This window comes from Rhineura floridana, chromosome 3, assembly GCF_030035675.1.
Source record: "Rhineura floridana isolate rRhiFlo1 chromosome 3, rRhiFlo1.hap2, whole genome shotgun sequence".
NCBI lineage: Eukaryota > Metazoa > Chordata > Lepidosauria > Squamata > Rhineuridae > Rhineura > Rhineura floridana.
The window spans coordinates 199335579-199356290 of NC_084482.1; the positions used below are offsets into that span (position 1 = coordinate 199335579).

The 20712-nt window shown below is 42.6% G+C and overlaps 1 protein-coding gene and 1 long non-coding RNA gene across 4 annotated transcripts; one reads left to right on the forward strand and one right to left on the reverse strand.

The window, feature by feature from the left end:
• Positions 1–4038, reverse strand: LOC133381062 (uncharacterized). Its single transcript, XR_009761614.1, has 3 exons — positions 3974–4038; positions 3500–3833; positions 1–203 (listed from the first exon to the last, which is right to left on the reverse strand). It is a non-coding gene; the product is annotated as an uncharacterized LOC133381062 (long non-coding RNA).
• A 66-nt stretch (positions 4039–4104) lies between these two features.
• LOC133381059 (putative zinc finger protein 66) lies at positions 4105–11093 on the forward strand. 3 transcript variants are annotated; one of them, XM_061619509.1, is made up of 3 exons: positions 4105–4186; positions 5867–5952; positions 8523–11093. In XM_061619509.1, the coding sequence occupies exons 2-3, from the start codon at positions 5914–5916 to the stop codon at positions 9420–9422; spliced, it is 939 nt and encodes a 312-aa protein (XP_061475493.1). In that variant the 5' UTR covers positions 4105–4186; positions 5867–5913; the 3' UTR covers positions 9423–11093. The 3 variants fall into 3 exon arrangements, with proteins under 3 accessions (XP_061475493.1, XP_061475495.1, XP_061475494.1); XM_061619511.1 differs by lacking the exon at positions 5867–5952 and having other exon boundaries at positions 4120–4186; XM_061619510.1 differs by lacking the exon at positions 4105–4186 and having other exon boundaries at positions 5871–6031.
• The last annotated feature ends 9619 nt before the right edge of the window (positions 11094–20712 follow it).

Consider the following 20712-nt stretch of genomic DNA (forward strand, 5'->3'; position numbering starts at 1 on the left):
AGCCCATTACCCCTCACTCCCCAAAACAACTTCCCAGAAATGTCTGCCTGCTGTGAACCCTTCACATCACAGCACACGGGTGGGTGTCAACTCTCTCAGCATTGTTGGGCACAGCTAGACGTTTTTCTCCCCATCTCACACTTATATGATCCTCAGACAGGATGAGACAAGCTGGGCTGTGTCTGGATCCAAAGTTACATTTTCTGTGGGGGCAAATAAGGAGAAAGACATGCAACATCAGCTGGGAGAATTGCTTATGTCTAGACACGCTACAGAAAAAAACAGTTCTTTTAAAATTAATAGGGCTTCCATGCAGTGCATTCAGGATTGGGATGCTTCTCCTCTCCTTTTTAATGTTTCATTTGTGCACTGTTTTCAAGTTTTCAGAGCACTTCACATTCATTATCTAGTTATGACCCTTACAACAACCCTGTAAAGTATGCAAATTTTATAACTGGCACGTTTCAGCTAGGAGGCTGAGAAAGTGGCTTGTCTGAGGTGACCCAGTGAGCAATAGCAGCTGCCACAGCGTGGGAGGAGCTGGTGTCATTGTCCATGGTGGCAGCAGAGGGGATGGCTGGGACCTGAACTCCACTGAGCCAAGACACTGGGACAGTGGTGCAAGAGGGGGAGATGTCACGACAGAGAGGAGGACAAGCAGGCTTGACATGGCTGCTGAGGTCATGCAGCAGCAGTGTAGGAGTTGCCCACCAGCAATGAATCAGACAAGTTCAGCAGAAATTGTGCCCACACTTAGCAATGGTCAGTCCACCTCCGGGTCGCTCTGCCAGGAGTTCTCTACAAGGCTCATGACACTAACGCCCTGTGGGCCAGTTTGACAGCTGGGGGGGGCTAGCACCCGTCAGTCACCTAAATTCACAACAACATCAGGTGACCATCAGCCTCCCAAAAACTCCTTTGTGGGGGTGGCTCGATATGTGCCTGCAGGAGAAGATCCTTTGCATTCCCAGCTTCCAGGCTGGTGACATGTCAGGTGCAGAACCGATTCATGCGATGCAGGAAAAACAGCATTGCAGGACAACTTGGGACCGTTGCTGGCCTGTGAGCCAGCGGTTTCCCACCCCAAGCCAGTTTCTCAGAAGGGGGGGCATCCATCCATTGGTAGAGCTACAGGGAGGAAAATATCAATCCTCTGCAGCCCAATCCATGCTCCCCCTCACCACAGCTTTTAAAAGGGATGTCAAGCCATGAGATCCTAAGTTTCCAAAATCCTAGGTTTTGGGTACACTGGGGGAGGGAGATTTTTTTCCTGTAATAAATTAATTAATTTACTGTCAAAAAATTAGGGGGAATAAAAATTTGGGGGTGTTGCCCCCCCCCAGCTCCCAGCCCCTGCTACAGGCCTGCCCGGGCTTCAAAGCTAGAGTGGAAGAAGATATTTACTGAGAAGCAGGACTGAGATGTCAAGCGGTTGCAACAAAATGCAAAGATGCAGCTTGCGAGGCTCCTTTCCTCATCTAAAGTTCCTTTTCTTTTCTTATGTTGGTCTCAGGTTCCTTTTGTATATGTTGCTTGTTTCAGAGACTCTGTGAGAGGGAAAGTTAGACAACTACTGCTCCTTGGGCCCTGATTTCTATCCAATGCAGTCCAGCCCCTACAGCCTTCTGGGGAGTGGCTGACTAGCTGGATATTTTATGCTCCAGCAGCTTGTGGACAGTTTGACACTCTACACTTCTATCTTTAACCATCTGACACCAACTTCTGTAGAAGTCCCAGGATTATACTATAGATGTGATTGGGCAGCTGTGTCCCCGCCCACAAAAGCAAAAGGTAATGACACTGATATTTAAAAACACAATGGGCCTGGACAGAAATGAACGGAGCATAATACTCAGCAGGATCTGAATGGAAGGGATTTAAGGGAGCAATTTAAGTACACCGAGTCTGACCACTGCTGCAGTTTAAAGGTTTCTTTTTAATGGAGGCATTTATAGCTGGAAATCCAAACCTGCCTCAGCCTCACTTCTAACTTGCAAAATTAACAAGCCGAAGCTATCATACAAGCCAACTTTTCCCTGCCACAGCCTCTAACCCTGGACCTGAAATAAGGGGTTAATGTGTTTGCAGTGACAGGGCAATGTCCTCTTTTATTTTGCAGAGACCTATAGGAGATGCCAGTATTTCCACCTGACCCATAGTTTCTGCTCAGTGCAGGGCATCCATAAGGGCATCAATGCAGAACTAAAAGAATGAAGAGTAAGTAGAGAAAAATATGTAATTTGGGGTGACCAGTCCAAAATCTGCTGTGGGCCATGAGACATCATTCACCTGAGAAAAGGGAAGAGTGTCCTCAGCTAGATGTCACTGCATGCTGCCTGGCATCGATTTTCTTGTGGAAACGCAAAATGGATATGCGCATCTATGCACAACAAGCAATGTAGAACATATATATGGAACTGTGGGTTCCCACCCCAAAACATGCTTTGGGAACTACAAGTCATATATCCATGCATGTGGGAGAGAGTTCCCACCCAGTTCAGAGCTTCCTTTGTATGTATGGTACAGACAAGGGCATATACGTATTAGAAAAATAGCAAATATGTAGAGGAAAGAAAATAAGAAACTGGGGTGCCCATCCTAAAAGATGGTTTGGGGCACCGTAAACAATACTGCCATGCATCTGAGAGAACGTGTTCTATGAGATGCCATCCATGCATACTTTAGAGTGTCGTCTACGACATTACATCTTCTTCAAGAAATCATTGTTTGTTGACCGTGTCACAAGTCCTTCTGTCACCAACATGAATGACTTTTTAAAATAATAAATTGAGCTATAACAAGGTAAGTAATGGAAAACCAATACAAAAATTAAACATTAAATAATTCCACAAAGATCATAAGCACTGGCCGTAAGCACTGGAGTATCATAGAGGACACCCTATCATTTTCTGGGGTGTTTGATTTGTCTTGGCCCAGAGAAGATTTTGTGGTGAACACCCCCAGGTACTTACTTTTTATTCGCTTTATGTCTCTTTTGGTTGTGCATAGATGCCTTTATACATGCCCTGCACCCAACAGAAGCTCTGGGCCAGGTGGGGGAGGGAGGAGTGCCCAAAAATAAATCAGGGGTCACAGACAAGTAACAAGATGCCTGACAAACAGAATATCAAACAGGTGAAGCTTTCCCCATCATTTTTGTTCTGGACTAGGAAAGGCTTACTCTGTTAAATAGCTGCCTGCCATTAAAGGCATGAGAGCCCTGCTGTCCTTCAGTGCCAACCTGAATCCATGCAAATAACTCCAGTTTCATGAGTTATGAATGAGTCATGTATTGTTTTGTTTATTAGCTGGGGGATTGTTTTATCCTGTTTAACTGGTAACCCAGTGTAGTGTAGTGGTTAAGGTGTTGGACTACAACCTGGGAGACCAGGGTTCAAATCCCTACACAGCCATAAAGCTCACTGGGTGACCTTGGGCCAGTCACTCCCTCTCAGCCTCAGAGGGAGGCAATGGTAAACCCCCTCTGAATACCGCTTACCATGAAAACCCTATTCATAGGGTTGCCGTAAGTCGGAATCGACTTGAAGGCAGTCCATCATCATCATAGGAAGCAGTAGAATTAGCCACTCTCATATCTTTATTGAGCATTTGTTCCGATTTGTTTATGGGCTTGTAATACGACCACGAGCATTCAACCTGATTTTCTTTTCGGGATGTTCACAGGTCTTCGGAGTGCACTGTCGGCGTTCACCACAGTAACAGGAGAATGACAGAAGGAACACATTAGGCAGGCAATGTGTTTCTGGCTGGACTCAGTCACTTCCGACTGCAGGAGGTTTGTAGCAGAGTGAGAAAGTCAACACAAAAAGCCCCTGAGCATAGAAATCAAACAGGTAAAGAAAACGGGGTTTAGGCTAACCTAAACTTTTACCGCAAAACCTTTTTTAAAAAAATGTGTATGGCATTTTTGTTTTGAATATGGAGAAGTGACACAGGCGAAAAACGTGCTTACCACCTTCCCTTGCTCTCCCTGAGAAGCAGCCGAGGAGCTTCTGCCAGGGCGCTCTTTAAGGGTTAACAAACCACAACAGAAAGGAAGAGTGCACGAGGGACTTCCTTTTCCTGTCCCTCCTTTCTGAAAGAAATGCAATGCGAAAGCGCAGGATCCTGACTTTGCTTGCAGTTGTGTTAGAGAGGGGGTTGCACGGAGGGAGCCTGAAACAAGGTATACAGTTCGGGACGGACGGGGAGGTGGGAAGAAAGCGAGGACCCCTCCTTTTAAGCGCCCACTCCCCAGCAGACTCCTAAGATCTGAGAATGCAGTCCTGCCTTCTGCCCTAAGTCCCGTCTGCCTTCTCCTCTGAGCTTGCTCTGGTTGGGGCCAGATCTAAGTATCCCTCAGGAACTTGTGGATTTCTGGTGATGAATTTCATGATCTCAAGCTTTTGAGATGTAGACGCTTAATAGTTAGAATGGAGCTAAGTAGACAGTAGTGAGCTAAATGGCCTGATTTGTTATAAGGCAGCTTCTTCATGTCTCTTCATTTGGTTTTTGGTTCAGCTTTGAATGTTTAATGTTGAGGTTATTCTTTCAATACCATTCTGCCAGCCCTCCTGGGTTTCCTATTCTCTTAAAATTAAGGTCTCATTCAATTTAGAAAAGCAAAAACATGGCCCTGCCCTCATTATTTTAGGGTAGGCGGCACAACAAACCATTTAGCAAGTGACGTTTTTCCTAAAACTGATGAAAACTGGTGGGAATTACTTCCCGCTTCTTCTTCCTACATGCCAGGTGTAAGATCCCTACTAAATCAGAGGGCATTATCCATTTTCTCCACATCATGCACCATATTGGCACATCCACACTGTAATTGAAAGCATATGGCTTCCTCCAAAGAGTCCTAGGAGTTGTAGTTTATTAAGAATGCTGGGAATGTAGTGTAGTGAGGAAAAACTATTATCCAGGATTCTTTGGGCAATCATGTGCTTAAATTTGTGTTCAAAGTGCTTTCAATGCATAGTGCGATCATACACTTGTATCATGTCTCCTCTTAGCTTTTTTTCTATGAGAAAGATTTGAATCCTGGGCTTCATAGCTACAACAGTATCTTAATTGAGGCATCCAGAAGGACCTCAAGGTCACTTTCCTGGTCAGTCACCACCGGTTCAGTTTTTACTTGACTGCATCACTTTACACTTGCTTTCATTTGATTGCATTTGCTCTTTCATACCCAAGCCAGCTTGGAGAGTTCCTTTTGGAGTTCCTCACAGTCCCTATTTGTTTTAACCACCCTGAATGAACAATTTGATATCAACAGTAAACTTGGGTACCTCACTTCTGACTCCAAATCTGTGTCCTTTAGGAACAAGTTTAAAAGCACAGGTCCTAATACTGATGATTGGGGGGGGGGCTTTTTACATCCTTCCATTGGGAGAATTATTCATTTATTCCTGCTCTCTTTCCTGATCTTTAAGCACTTATTGATCCATAAGAGCATATTTGCTCTTATCTCACGATTGCGAAGTTCGCATCCATGTTTGGTAATTGTCTTTAATAACATTTTCCACTACTTTTCCTAAAACAGATATTAAGCTAACAGGCCTCTGATTTCCAGGATACCTTCTGTGTCCTTTTGCTTTTAAATTGTAATACATTTGTCAGTCATACATATGTTAGCATGTCTTTGGGAGAAGGTACATCTTTTTGTTAGAAGATCAGGAATGTCACATTTGGGTTGTTTTAAGACATCTCAGGCAGATGCCATCTGGACCTGAGATGATTTGTGAACACTGAAGGAAAGTATCGCACTTGCCCCATCTCTCTTCAGAGTGTAAGTGGAGGGCAGATGATGTCCATGCCTTGCCTGGGAAAGTTAATGAGGAAAGCAATTGTTTTCTTCTTCCAGGGACTGGTGACCTTTGAAGAGGTGTCCTTGCATTTCACCGAGGAGGAATGGGCTCAGCTAGATCCAGACCAGAGAGCTCTGTACAAGTAGGTTATGCGGGAGATTAATGAGATGGCAACCTCTCTGGACAAGGATTCTTTTGCCCTTTATCAATAGCTATGGAAGGTATGAATTCCTCTTGGTGATGTTGCCAATGAGATCATTAGAACGGTACTGGTAGACTTACCCTGGACATAAGAAGACAACAAGAGACCTGCGGGATGAAACCAAAGGCTCAGGTAGTCCAGGATTCTGTTTTCACAGTGGCCAACCAGGTGCCCACGGGGAGCCCACAAGCAGAACATGAGTACAACAGCACTCTTCCCACTCATTTTCCCCATACTGCCTCTGATAATGGTAGCTATCTTAGCGAAGGGATGCATCTGCCATGAGTTATTTATCTTGATTCTCTTTTTTGTGGTCAGGCAGGTCTCTTGTTGGGATGTGGGTGGCGGGAACCAAGGACACAAAACTAAGGTCTGTAGACCCAGGAGTAGCTGGCAAGGAGGGGGAGGGGCAAGGCAGCAGGTAGTTTGGGGCTGTGTGGGCACTCCAGGAGTACCGGATTAGCTCCACCAGTATGCCCACAGAGCCCCAACTTCTCCATCGCCTTGGCCCTCTCTCTTACAGTAGGTGGCAGTGATGTCACTGCCAGGAGGCCTGATGGATGCCACCCCTCCCAGTTGGCCACTCCTGGGTAGGCCAATAGATTTTCACTGTTTAAGACTGATTCATGTTTATATGTATTTTGCTTGGAAAAGGACATGTGAATTTGAAACCTAACCCCATCTTCTGGCTAGAAAGAGATGGAGAAGACCTCTTTGTCCAGGGTTTTGCAGAGGGGGAGAGACCTACTCAGATATGTGATTGGACTCCTCTGTGTTCAGGAATTGAGAATCAATTGTACAATATGAATTGTTCCTCCTTCAGCATTGTCTAGCACTGAGGCCCACCCGTCAGAAAGTGGTGGTGCAGGGACAGAGCCAGTCACAAAATGGTGGCACAAGGAAGTAAAACATGACAAACTCAGCTGGCAATTACTGACATTTTATACCAATCAATTTTTTAAAATTGCCACTTTCTTTGCAATAGCCTTTACCTTGGGCAAGGAGTTCCATGGCTTTCTTCAAGGTGACATTTGTTATGGAGATATTGCAATAGCCTCTGCATTTTAGACTCCTGGGAGGAAGGGAAGGATGTAAATGCAATTATAAATGATAATATGATAGATTGACAGAAACTAGAGATTGGGCCTTTTCTGTGGAGGCCCCTCACTTGTGGAATACTTGGGTATCCTTCCCAAGAGATAGATGTGGCTGGCTTTGTTTCAGATTTTTAATAGGCACTGAAGATCAGATTGTTTCAAATTGCTCTTTGAGACACTGGATTATTGATTGTCTTCTGCTGGTTTGAACTGTGTTAGTAATGCCTTGGTTAGTCTTAGATAATTCTTAAATGAGATTTTAAATATTTGCTCAAGTATTATTATTATTATTTATTATTATTATTTATTAAATTTATTAGTCGCCCATCTGGCTGGCTGTCCAGCCACTCCGGGCGACATACAAAATAAAAACATACAAATACATTAAAACATTAAAAATCTCAACAATAATAATAAAACCTAACCCACCCCAAAAGCCTGCCTGAAGAGCCAGGTCTTCAAAGCCCGGCGGAAGCTCATCACAGAAGGGGCATGGCGGAGATCATTTGGGAGGGAATTCCACAAAGTGGGGGCCACAACTGAAAAAGCCCTCTCCCTAGTCCTCACCAGTCTAGCTGTTTTAACTGGTGGGATGGAGAGAAGGCCTTTTGAGGCTGATCTTGTTGAGCAGCATCCCTGATGATGTTGGAGGCGCTCCTTCAGATAGACTGGGCCGAAACCATATAGGGTTTTAAAGGTCAGAACCAACACCTTGAATTGGGCCTGGAAAACAACCGGTAACCAGTGCAACTCCTTCAGCACTGGAATGATGTGATCTCACCGGCAGCTGCCTTTAATCAGGCGAGTCACTGCATTCTGTACCAGTTGCAGCTTCCAGACCGTTTTCGAGGGTAACCCCACGTAGACCACATTACAGTAGTCTAGGTGAGAGGAGACCAGGCATGTACCACAGATGGGAGCAGATGGTTGGGAAGGTAGGGGCACAGCCTCCGTATCAGCACTGTTTAAAATCATGGTATGTTATTGAAACTATGTTTAATACCTTTTATTTGTATGTGAGACATTTTGGGAGGGTGCTTTACCTTAAAAGGCAACCTAAATTTTTAAAAATAACATAAAACTCACAATCAGATAATTAATTTCACCACTGCACACAGTTCAGCACCCTGTCGGACAGGATCCATCATAGGTTTGCAAATTCCAGCTAGGCATAAACACTGGGCTGCCCACCAGAAACGGAGGCACAAGAGAGCAGATATGTGTCACACTCGTCTCTCACAACCTGTTACCAAGCACCTACTGCTAAAACAGCTCCATACAAGGCCTCAAGCATTGACAGTTAAACTCTGTTATCAACAGAGGTCCCAGAAATATGTTTTCAAAGTACAGATAATAATATAACCAGAACATTTCTCCACAGCATTTCATCACCTTTGCTTTTCATTCCATCAGGATATATCTGGGGGATCTGAGGGAGAACCACCAGAAGTATCAATGAAAAAAGCTGAGAAGCAGGTGCAGGAACAGAAGCTGAGGAGTCACGATGGAGAAAAGAGACAAGAGGAGAGACAAACTCATACAGGAGACAAACCTTATAAGTGCTTGGAGTGTGGAAAGAGCTTTAGTCGGAGTAGCACCCTTAGTCAACATCACAGAATGCATACAGGGGACAAACCTTATAAATGCTTGGAGTGTGGAAAGAGCTTCAGTTATAGTAGCAGTCTTACTTCACATCACAGAACTCATACAGGGGACAAACCTTATAAATGCTCCGAGTGTGGAAAGAGCTTCAGTCAGAGTAGCACCCTTACATCGCATCAAAGAACTCATACAGGGGACAAACCTTATACATGCTTGGAGTGTGGAAAGAGCTTCAGTCGGAGTGGCACCCTTATTAGACATAAAACAACTCATGCAAGGGACAAACCTTACAAATGTTGGGAGTGCGGAAAGAGGTTCAGGTGGAGTGACACCCTTAGGCAGCATGGAAGAACTCATACAGGGCACAATCCTTATAAATGCTTGGAGTGTGGAAGGAGGTTCAGCTGGAGTAACAGCTTTATTCACCATAAAAAAACTCATACAGGGGACAAACCTTATAAATGCTTGGAGTGTGGAAAGAACTTCAGTCGGAGTAGCACCCTTACTTCGCATCATAGAACTCATACAGGGGACAAACCTTATAAATGCTTTGATTGTGGAAAGAGCTTCAGTGAGAATAGCAGCTTTATTCAACATAAAAAAACTCATACAGGGGACAAACCTTATAAATGCTTGGAATGTGGAAAGAGCTTCAGGACGGGTAGCCGCCTTACTTTGCATCACAGAACTCATACAGGGGACAAACCTTAATGCTTGGAGTATGGAAAGAGCTTCAGTGAGAGTGGCACCCTTAGTAAACATCAAAAAATTCATACAGGAGACAAACCTCATACATGCTTGGAGAGTTGAAAGAGCTTTTGTCAGAATGGCCATCTTGAGGCACATCAAAAGATCTGTACAATGGAAGAGCCATATAAATGCTTTGAATGTGGAGAAAGCTTTCAGCGGAGTTCCACTCTTTCTATTCATCAAAGGATCCATACAAGGAAGCAGGGCTACCAACAGGATTTTCTAGGCTCGGTATACTGCAGGTAGATTGGGGCCTCTGCTGCACTCCCCAAAGACACACATTTGCATAAAATGTGCATATACTTTATGTCAAATGTAAATTTGTAGCCTCTTTTGTGTTTTTAAATTTTTTGGTGTGTTTTAAAATTTGTATATTTGTTTTTTATTGTTTTTAATTGCTGTAAACTGCCCAGAGAGCTTCAGCTATGGGGCAGTATATAAATGTAATAAATAAATAAATAAATAATGAGATATCAAACAGAAAGAATATCAACAGAGCCCTGCTCTCTTGCAATGCCAACCCTAAAGAACTCACATTTGATGTGTTGTTAATGGGGAATTTTATATGTCCATACATGTATGATCATGATTATTAAGAGGGCACATTTCTTTTGAAAAATCATAAGGAGTTAAATATTGAGATTCATGCTTATAGAGAAAACCTTAATCTTGATATTTAACTCAGTCACGCCGATCTCCTGTTTCTTGGCAAACTGACTGGTATTTGACAAGGCTGAAATTAATGAGTTTATTGTTTGGAATCAAGAAGTGTTAGGAGCGAAAGAAAGCTGTGATTGATGAAATGAGTAGGGATTTCCAATGTTTGATCCTTGAATGCCACCTAGGGGATAAATAATCAAATGTTTTAATAAATAGATTTTAGTAAAGATTTACATAACAGTATTAAATTTATAATTTTATAGATGTCTTTCCATAAAGAAAAGGGTACATCTGGGGTGGCCTGCTTGTCTGTCTATATATCTAAAGTGGCTGAAACAATTACCAGTTGGCCAGAGTAATCCAGTTTCTTTTTCCTTAGTCTGTGTGGTTTCATAAGGTAGCTCAGGGGTTTAAATAAAACCCTCTTTCATGAGCTATGTATTTCATAGGCAAGGGAATGGGATTTCTGAGAAAAACCCCTGTGGCAAAGGAATAGAACTGGGGTTGCTCATACATTTACAAACACCCTGAGTTAAGTTCCCAAACTTGACTCAGGGAACTTGTCCAAAATATTTCCAGGTGAACCTGAGTCAGCCTGACCCATCAGAAACAATACAACAATGGATGTACTGGGTATGCCTGAAAACATTCACAGAAGTAACTGTTCCAACTAGAACCAAAATTCATTAGTCTTGAAGAGACAGTAGGACAATGGTAACATTTATGATATGGACAGAATCTTGGAATCACCACTGTAGTTAGCTAATGCTTTCTGATTGGTTTAGAATGAATGTAGAGAGGAAGACCTGTGTTGTTGGGTGGGCAAGGACTCATGAGATTGGTTAAACCATTGTCACATGCTGTAATTGTACCCTATATAAGAGCTTGCACACAGTGCCTCAGTGAAGTCTCTTCTGGATGTTCCTGGGGGGGCTGACCCTGCATGTGCCTGCATGTGCTTGTAAAGAATAAAGGCCTACCTTTTTGCTTCAAGCCTGTGTCTTCAATTTTATTTAAGGACCCCCAGCAAAAGATCCCAATGGAGAAAGAATTCTCCTACATTGTAAATTTATTAAGTTACTGTACGTTTTTCACATTCTGATCTTAGGTAAGATCAGGTGTGGTATTTCAGTTGGAGGGAATCAAAAGTGATTTAAGATTTATAGCAGTTCTGTCTAGATGCTCATGCTGGAATAAATTCAAGATTTAAATAGTTTAAAAAGCAAAGCCTGTATTCATTTCTTGTGGTATTTATGAATACTTCATATTAAATAACATTTTTTTTCTTTTTCATTTTTGGGCAAAAAGAATTTGAAATGTCGACTCGGCTCTTAAGCTCAATTGGTACGCCTGGGCCAGTTTTTATGTCTTAACTTACCTACCTCACAGGCTATGCAAAGGGGGAGAGCTCTGTACACCACCTTGACCTCTTTGAATAACAAAACGTGTTTATACCAGCAGCACCAACCCACTCCCAAGAACTCCCATATTCCCCCTCCCCACATATTGCTGCTACAGGCAACTTAACCTAACTCCCCCCACCTCACTGCTGCATTTCCTTAGGAAAAAACAACAGCAAACCAAGAAATTGGATAACACTTCAATTGCAAGCAGTTCACATTTCCGTCCACTCCCAACACTGCAATGTTTATGCTGTAAAAACAAAAGCAGCAACACATTTGGGCAACTTGATATATATTAAAAACTAGCATCTTAAGTTAATAATTTCTAACTAATATAGCAAAGAGCAAAAATAGTGAGGAGACACTAGAAATAAATACACAAAACCAGGAAAACAGCCATCCCTGCACTCTCCATGCTGATTGCTAATTTCCACTCCTGAGTTTTTTACAGCAAACAAAAGAGTACTCTGAGCATGTACAACTTCACATTTTAAACTCACTTAACTCATCATTGCTTTGCTCACTTCCTGCCTTAGACCAGTTACCAACCATAATCTGAACCCACCTCACATGGCTGTTGTGAAGATACAGAAGGAGGTATAATACAACTGCAAAAGGGGATATAATGCTTGTATCACAGGCATCAAAGTTTGCTTCCTTTAACTAAAGTGATGATTCTTTGTAAAGAGACATGTTTTGTTCTCTCCCCCACCCCATTAGGGCACCTCCAGGCTTCAACCAATTTAGCATGATTATTGTGTGTTAAGCTTGTACTTGAGTGAGCTTACTGCCACTATGAACCCTTCACCATGAGCCCTTTCCTGCCGCTTCCTTACAAGAAAGCCTAGGCAGCAACCCTGTACCTACTTAAGCCCTATGAAATGGAAAGAGACTTACTTCTGAGTAGATGTGTATACTGTGGCATTTTCAACAGCCACCCACACTTACTGTGTAGGCGGCACCTACCCTGTGGAATTCCCTCCCCTTAAATATGAGACAGGCGCCATCCCTATTATCTTTATATTAATAATGGATTTTAATATGTATTAATTATGTTTTAAATTCTTTCATCTGCAATTTATGTTGTACTTAAAAATGTTTTAATGATATATTTTAACTGTATTTTTTACTTGTTGTGACCCACCCAGAGAGCTTCGGCTATAGGGCGGTATATAAATTTAATAATAAAATAAAAATAAATAATAATAATATATTAAAAGTTTATAAAACTTTTAGTGTACAGCTATTTTCACCTATGGGTGAGTAGCTTGCTTCTCATTTTATAGCCACCTGTGCTTGGGAACTTACTCATTTGGCTTCACCAACAAGATAGTCACGTTACACACTGTGCAAAGGTATTTATTTATTTATTTATTATTTTGTTCTGTTTCGTTTTTATAAGAGCAGATATCAGAATTTTAACATCCTGGTAGATTGTTTATTTGTTTTATGTTTGTGCTTGTTAATATATTGCTAGTAAATGGAAATGGACTGCCTTCAACTCGATTGCGACTTATGGATGACCCTATGAACAGGGTTTTCATGGTCAGCGGTATTCAGAGGTGGCTTACCATTGCCTTCCTCTGAGGCTGAGAGGCAGTGACTGGCCCAAGGTCACCCAGTGAGCTTCATGGCTGTGTGGGGATTCGAACCCTGGTCTCCCAGGTCATAGTCCAACACCTTAACCACTACACTACACTGGCTCTCACACAATGTATAAATAATTTTATATTCACATGCTTGTTTGACATTTTTAGTCTTTTTGTAGACCTAGTAGTGTCATTTTAAGTTTTTTAGTAATTTTATCATTGGATGTTTTAAAAAAGTTTTTTCTGCTTGTATTTTAGAGCCATTTGTTTCTTATTATATATTTTCATATATAATATGGTATAGTTATATGGCATTTTTACCAATTTCACTGAGTCTTTTGTATCTAGCTATTTTATATATTTTTAGCAATTTTACATTGTGGGGTATTTAAGATTTCTTTGCCTATATTTCAGAGTTATTATTATTTTTATTTCCATACACTTGTTACAAAGTTATATGTCATTTGCACCATTTTTGTTGTTGCATTAATATCATTTTTATTAACATTATATATTTTTGACTCTGTGCATTTGAAACAGTGGTAGCTAATCAATAATTCCTTTGGCTGTTGGTCTATTTTAAAATGTATTGTTTTAACAGTTTCATGTTTTTCACATTTATGTGCTTTTGGTTACAGACATTGTATCTTCCCTTGTAATATTTTTCATATATCATTTTCAGTTTTTGGAAAAGTGGGTGTGCTAGTATCTGATACATTTATTGCTATGTATAGTCTTCATTGTAATATATTCCATCTGAGTTGTCCCCCTTTTTTCCTATTTATCAGCATATTGTAACCAGTGTCCAGAAAATTGCGGAACTGTTTGCATTTTACTGAGTAATGTGCCAAATAGGGTATTATGTTTTGAATGATTGAAAACTGTTTTTAATGTTGTATATTTGTTGGTTCTTGCTGACAGATTGCCCTTGATAATGGGTGACAACACCCAAAACGCATCTGGCATCCTATTAAAACATTCCTGTTTTAATTATTATCAGTTCCTTCACCAGCTTGGCACTTTGAGGGTTTCCCTCTTTTTGTTGTTGTCACCTGCCGAGAGCCAGCCGCTGGCCTATCGCGCAGGGCTTGGGGTACAGAACCTGATTGAGCGTGTTGAGCAGAGGAGGCAGCTTCCCCCAGCCCCATCTTTTAAGAAGCCCGTCTCTGCTGGGATAGTATACAGGGAGCTCCGGAAGACTGCAGTGCAAGCGAGGAATTGGTAAGAAACAAAAAGAGTAATTGGAGAGATTTTACGCAGAAGTACAGGAAGAAATTGATCACACACCGAAACAAGATGCGCTGATAATCATGGGGGACTGGAATGCAAAAGTAGGGAACAGAGAAGAACTAGGGATTGTGGGGAAATGGAGCTTAGGAGACAGAAATGAAAGCAGGAGAAAGACTTATTGAATTCTGTGAAGCCAATAATTTGTTTCTGCGAACACATGTTTTGAGCAACTGAAAAGACAACTGTACACGTGGACACCGCCAAATGGTCAATATAGGAATCAAATTGATTATATAATTGGTAGCAGAAGATGGAAAAGTTTCATGCTTTCTGCGAAAACAAGACCAGGAGCAGACTACGGTACAGATCATGAACTGGTAATATCCAGAATCAGAGTAAAGCTAAAGAACAACAAAGCAATCATAATGCCAAAATACAATTTAAAAAACAACCCAGAAGAATATAAAGATAAGGAAGAGGTTTGGGCTTTACACTTAGTTGACAGAGAACCAGAATAACTATGGAGTGAAGTCAGAGACATTATCTGGGAAGAATGCAAAAAGACAATACTCCTAGTTAGAGAGAAAGACCCCAATGGTGACTGAAGAAACTCTTAAAATGGTTAAAGAGAGAAGGAAAGCAAAAGCAAAACGAAACAGAAACATGGTTAGAACCCTAAATGCAACTATACAGCGACTAGTACGCAGGGACAAAGATAACTATTACAATAGTTATTGGATAGAAATAGAAGAGGACAACAAAAAGGGAAGAACAAGAGCCCTGTTCCAAAAGATTGATTTCTTTAAAGAAAAATTCAAACCACGAGTAGGGATGCTGAATGATCAACAGGGGAACACACTGACTGACTGAGATGAAATAAAAGGAAGATGGAAGCAATACACTCAAGAACTCTACAAAAGACATGCCAGGATGACAGATTCATTCATGGAGGAACCATATGCTGAAGAACCAGAAATTTTAGAATGTGAGGTGAAAGCTGCTCTCAAAATACTTGGAAGAAACAAATCACCAGGAACAGATGGCATACCAATAGAGTTGCTACAAGCAACTGAGACTGAATCTGTCCAGATTTTGACAAAAATTTGTCAAGAAATATGGAAAACTAAGCAATGGCACACAGACTGGAAGCATTCAATAAATATCCCAATCCCAAAGAAAGGGGATCCCAGGGAATGCAGTAATTACCCAACCATTGACAATATCCCATGTAAGTAAAGTAATGCTTAAGATTCTACAACAGAAGATCATATATGAAGCAAGAAATGCCAGATGTCCAAGCTTGATTTAGAAAGGGAAGAGGCACCAGAGATCACATCACAAACATACATTGGATACTGGAACGGACCAAGGAATTTCACAAGAAAATCACTTTGTGCTTTATAGATTACAGCAAAGCCTTTGACTGTGTAGATCATGAAAAACTATGGAATGCTTTAAAAGAAATGGGGGTGCCACAGCATCTGATTGTCCTAATGTGCAACCTATACTCTGGATAAGAGGCTACTGTAAGGACAGAATATGGAGAAACCGATTGGTTCCCAATCGGAAAGGGTGTGAGACAGGGTGTATTTTATCACCCTATTTGTTTAATCTATACGCAGAACATATCATACAGAAAGCGGGATTGGACCAAGATGAAAGAGGTGTGAAAATTGGAGGGAGAAATATCAGTAATTTAAGATACGCAGGTGATAGCATACTACTAGCAGAAACCAGTGATGATTTGAAACGAATGCTGATGAAAGTTAAAGAGGAAAGCACAAACAATTATCTTCTCCACTCCACCCCGTCTCACTCTCCACCTCCTCTCTTGTCATCTCCTACCCACCCACAGATCATGACGATAATGAAAGTTAAAGAGGAAAGCAAAAAAGCAGGACTACAGCTGAACGTCAAGAAGACTAAAATAATAACAAAAGATTTATGTAACTTAACAGTTGACAATGAGGACATTGAACTTGTCAAGGATTATCAATACCTTGGCACAGTCATTAACCAAAATGGAGATAATAGTCATAAGAACATAAGAAGAGCCTGCTGGATCAGGCCAGTGGCCCATCGTCCAGCATCCTGTTCTCACAGTGGCCAACCAGGTGCCTGGGGGAAGCCCGCAAGCAGGACCCGAGTGCAAGAACACTCTCCCCTCCTGAGGCTTCCAGCAACTGGTTTTCAGAAGCATGCTGCCTCTGACTAGGGTGGCAGAGCACAGCCATCATGGCTAGTAGCCATTGATAGCCCTGTCCTCCATGAATTTGTCTAATCTTCTTTTAAAGCCATCCAAGCTGGTGGCCATTACTGCATCTTGTGGGAGCAAATTCCATAGTTTAACTATGCGCTGAGTAAAGAAGTACTTCCTTTTGTCTGTCCTGAATCTTCCAACATTCAGCTTCTTTGAATGTCCACGAGTTCTAGTATTATGAGAGAGGGAGAAGAACTTTTCTCTATCCACTTTCTCCATGCCATGCATAATTTTATACACTTCTATCATGTCTCCTCTGACCCGCCTTTTCTCTAAACTAAAAAGCCCCAAATGCTGCAACCTTTCCTCGTAAGGGAGTCGCTCCATCCCCTTGATCATTCTGGTTGCCCTCTTCTGAACCTTTTCCAACTCTATAATATCCTTTTTGAGATGAGGCGACCAGAACTGTACACAGTATTCCAAATGCGGCCACACCATAGATTTATACAACGGCATTATGATATCGGTTGTTTTATTTTCAATACCTTTCCTAATTATTGCTAGCATGGAATTTGCCTTTTTCACAGCTGCTGCACACTGGGTCGACATTTTCATCGTGCTGTCCACTACAACCCCGAGGTCTCTCTCCTGGTCGGTCACCGCCAGTTCAGACCCCATGAGCGTATATGTGAAATTAAGATTTTTTGCTCCAATATGCATAATTTTACACTTGTTTATATTGAATTGCATTTGCCATTTTTCTGCCCATTCACTCAGTTTGGAGAGGTCTTTTTGGAGCTCTTCGCAATCTCTTTTTGTTTTAACAACCCTGAACAATTTAGTGTCATCAGCAAACTTGGCCACTTCACTGCTCACTCCTAATTCTAGGTCATTAATGAACAAGTTGAAAAGTACAGGTCCCAATACCGATCCTTGAGGGACTCCACTTTCTACAGCCCTCTACTGGGAGAACTGTCCGTTTATTCCTACTCTCTGCTTTCTGCTTCTTAACCAATTCCTTATCCACAAGAGGACCTCTCCTCTTATTCCATGACTGCTAAGCTTCCTCAGAAGCCTTTGGTGAGGTACCTTGTCAAACGCTTTTTGAAAGTCTAAGTACACTATGTCCACTGGATCACCTCTATCTATATGCTTGTTGACACTCTCAAAGAATTCTAATAGGTTACTGAGACAGGACTTTCCCTTGCAGAAGCCATGCTGGCTCTGCTTCAGCAAGGCTTGTTCTTCTATGTGCTTAGTTAATCTAGCTTTAATAATACTTTCTACCAGTTTTCCAGGGACAGAAGTTAAGCTAACTGGCCTGTAATTTCCGGCATCCCCTCTGGATCCCTTTTTGAAGATTGGCGTTACATTTGCCACTTTCAAGTCCTCAGGCACGGAGGAGGACCCAAGGGACAAGTTACATATTTTAGTTAGCAGATCAGCAATTTCACCTTTGAGTTCTTTGAGAACTCACGGGTGGATGCCATCCAGGCCCGGTGATTTGTCAGTTTTTATATTGTCCATTAAGCTTAGAACTTCCTCTCTCGTTACCACTATTTGTCTCAGTTCCTCAGAATCCCTTCCTGCAAATGTTAGTTCAGGTTCAGGGATCTGCCCTATATCTTCCACTGTGAAGACAGATGCAAAGAATTCATTTAGCTTCTCTGCAATCTCCTTATCGTTCTTTAGTACACCTTTGACTCCCTTATCATCCAAGGGTCCAATCGTCTCCCTAGATGGTCTCCTGCTTTGAATGTATTTATAGAATTTTTTGTTGTTGGTTTTTATGTTCTTAGCAATGTGCTCCACAAATTCTTTTTTAGCATCCCTTATTGTCTTCTTGCATTTCTTTTGCCAGAGTTTGTGTTCTTTTTTATTTTCTTCATTCGGACAAGACTTCCATTTTTTTGAAGGAAGACTTTTTGCCTCTAAGAGCTTCCTTGACTTTGCTCGTTAACCATGCTGGCATCTTCTTGGCCCTGGCGGTACCTTTTCTGATCTGCGGTATGCACTCCAGTTGAGCTTCTATTATAGTGTTTTTAAACAACTTCCAAGCATTTTCGAGTGATGTGACCCTCTGGACTTTGTTTTTCAGCTTTCTTTTTACCAATCCCCTCATTTTTGTGAAGTTTCCTCTTTTGAAGTCAAATGTGACCGTGTTGGATTTTCTTGGCAATTGGCCAGTTACATGTATGTTTAATTTAATAGCACTGTGGTCACTGCTCCCAATCGGTTCAACAACACTTACATCTCGCACCAGGTCCCGGTCCCCACTGAGGATTAAGTCCAGGGTTGCCGTCCCTCTGGTCGGTTCCATGACCAACTGGTCTAGGGAATAGTCATTTAGAATATCTAGAAACTTTGCTGCTTTGTCATGACTGGAACACATATGCAGCCAGTCTATGTCCGGGTAGTTGAAGTCACCCATTACTACCACATTTCCTAGTTTGGATGCTTCCTCAATTTCATATCTCATCTCAAGGTCTCCCTGAGCATTTTGATCAGGGGGACGATAGATCATTCCCAGTATTAAGTCCCTCCTGGGTCATGGTATCACCACCCACAATGATTCTGTGGAGGAGTCCGCCTCTTTTGGGGTTTCGAGCTTGCTGGATTCAATGCCTTCTTTCACGTATAGAGCGACTCCGCCACCAATACGTCCTTCCCTGTCCTTCCGATATAGTTTATATCCAGGGATAACCGTATCCCACTGTTTTTCTCCATTCCACCAGGTCTCCGTTATGCTCACTATATCAATGCTCTCCTCTAAGACCAAGCACTCCAGTTCTCCCATCTTGGTTCGCAGGCTCCTAGCATTAGCGTACAGGCACTTGTAAGCAGTGTCTCTCTTCAAGTGTCTTTGGCACTTGTGGTTAGGCCTGTGGTAATTTTGCTCTTCTGAATTGATATCCTGTGCCACTGCTCTCACAATGCCTACTTCTAGGCCTACCCCTTTTAAAATTTCATCATTTCTTTGGTTTTTATCCCAGGGGGGAGGTTTATTCCGAACCGGACCTTTCTCAGTTCCTGTCGGGTTTCCCCCCTCAGTCAGTTTAAAAGCTGCTCTGCCACCTTTTTAATTTTAAGTGCCAGCAGTCTGGTTCCATTCTGGTTCAAGTGGAGCCCATCCCTTTTGTACAGGCCCGGCTTGTCCCAAAATGTTCCCCAGTGCCTAACAAATCCAAACCCTTCCACCCGACACCATCGTCTCATCCACGCATTGAGACTGCGAAGCTGGTCCTGTCTGGCTGGTCCTGCGCGTAGAACCCGTAGCATTTCAGAGAAAACCACCTTGGAGGTCCTGGCTTTCAGCATCCTACCTAGCAACCTAAATTTTGCTTCCAGGACCTCACGGCTGCATTTCCCCATGTCGTTGGTGCCAACGTGCACCACAACCACTGACTCCTTCCCAGCACTGTCTACCAAACTATCTAAACGATGGGCGATATCCGCAACCTTCGCACCAGGCAGGCAAAACACCTTGCGGTCTACACGCCCATCACACGCCCAACTGTCTATGTTCCTAATGATCGAATCACCCACTACAAGGATCCCTCCACCCCCTGGAGATATATCCTCGGCACGAGAGGACAGCTGCTCATCCCCCAAGGAATGGGTCCCTTCTAAGGGATCGTTTCCCTCTTCCTCAGCTGGATGCTCTCCTTCCCCGAGACCATCGTTCTCCATGATAGCAGGAGAGCTATCATCGTTGGAGTGGGACACAGCTATAACGTCCCGGAAGGCCTCCTCCACACACCTCTCTGCCTCTCTCTGCTTTTCCAGGTCCGCCACCTTGGCCTCAAGGAAATGAAGTCGTTCCCGGAGAGCCAGGAGCTCATTGCACCGAGAGCACACCCACGACTTCTGTCCAACAGGCAGATAGTCGTACATGCTGCAGGCGGTGCAAAACACTGGAAAGCCCCCACACTCCTGCTGGCTTCTTACCTGCATAGTTTTGTTTAAGGTTTATTATGTCAATGGGTTGGAGACTGCGGTTTAGTTGAGGTCAGGGAACAGACGGGCAGAGTAGGGGGCCCTGGCCTCCTCGCCCTGCTGCCGAACGCACTCTGCTGCTTAACTCGCCTTGACGCTTTGTCAGCTGGGACTCCCTCTAGCTCATGGAGCAGGCTCCCTCGCTAGGGTGCTCTGACTTTATATGTGTGGCT

Bases quoted from the DNA above. Each gene is read 5' to 3' on its own strand.
- LOC133381059 (XM_061619509.1), top strand. From the start codon at position 5,914: ATGGGCTCAGCTAGATCCAGACCAGAGAGCTCTGTACAA. The intron at 5,953-8,522 runs GTAGGTTATGCG...TCATTCCATCAG, and splicing joins GACCAGAGAGCTCTGTACAA to GATATATCTGGGGGATCTGA.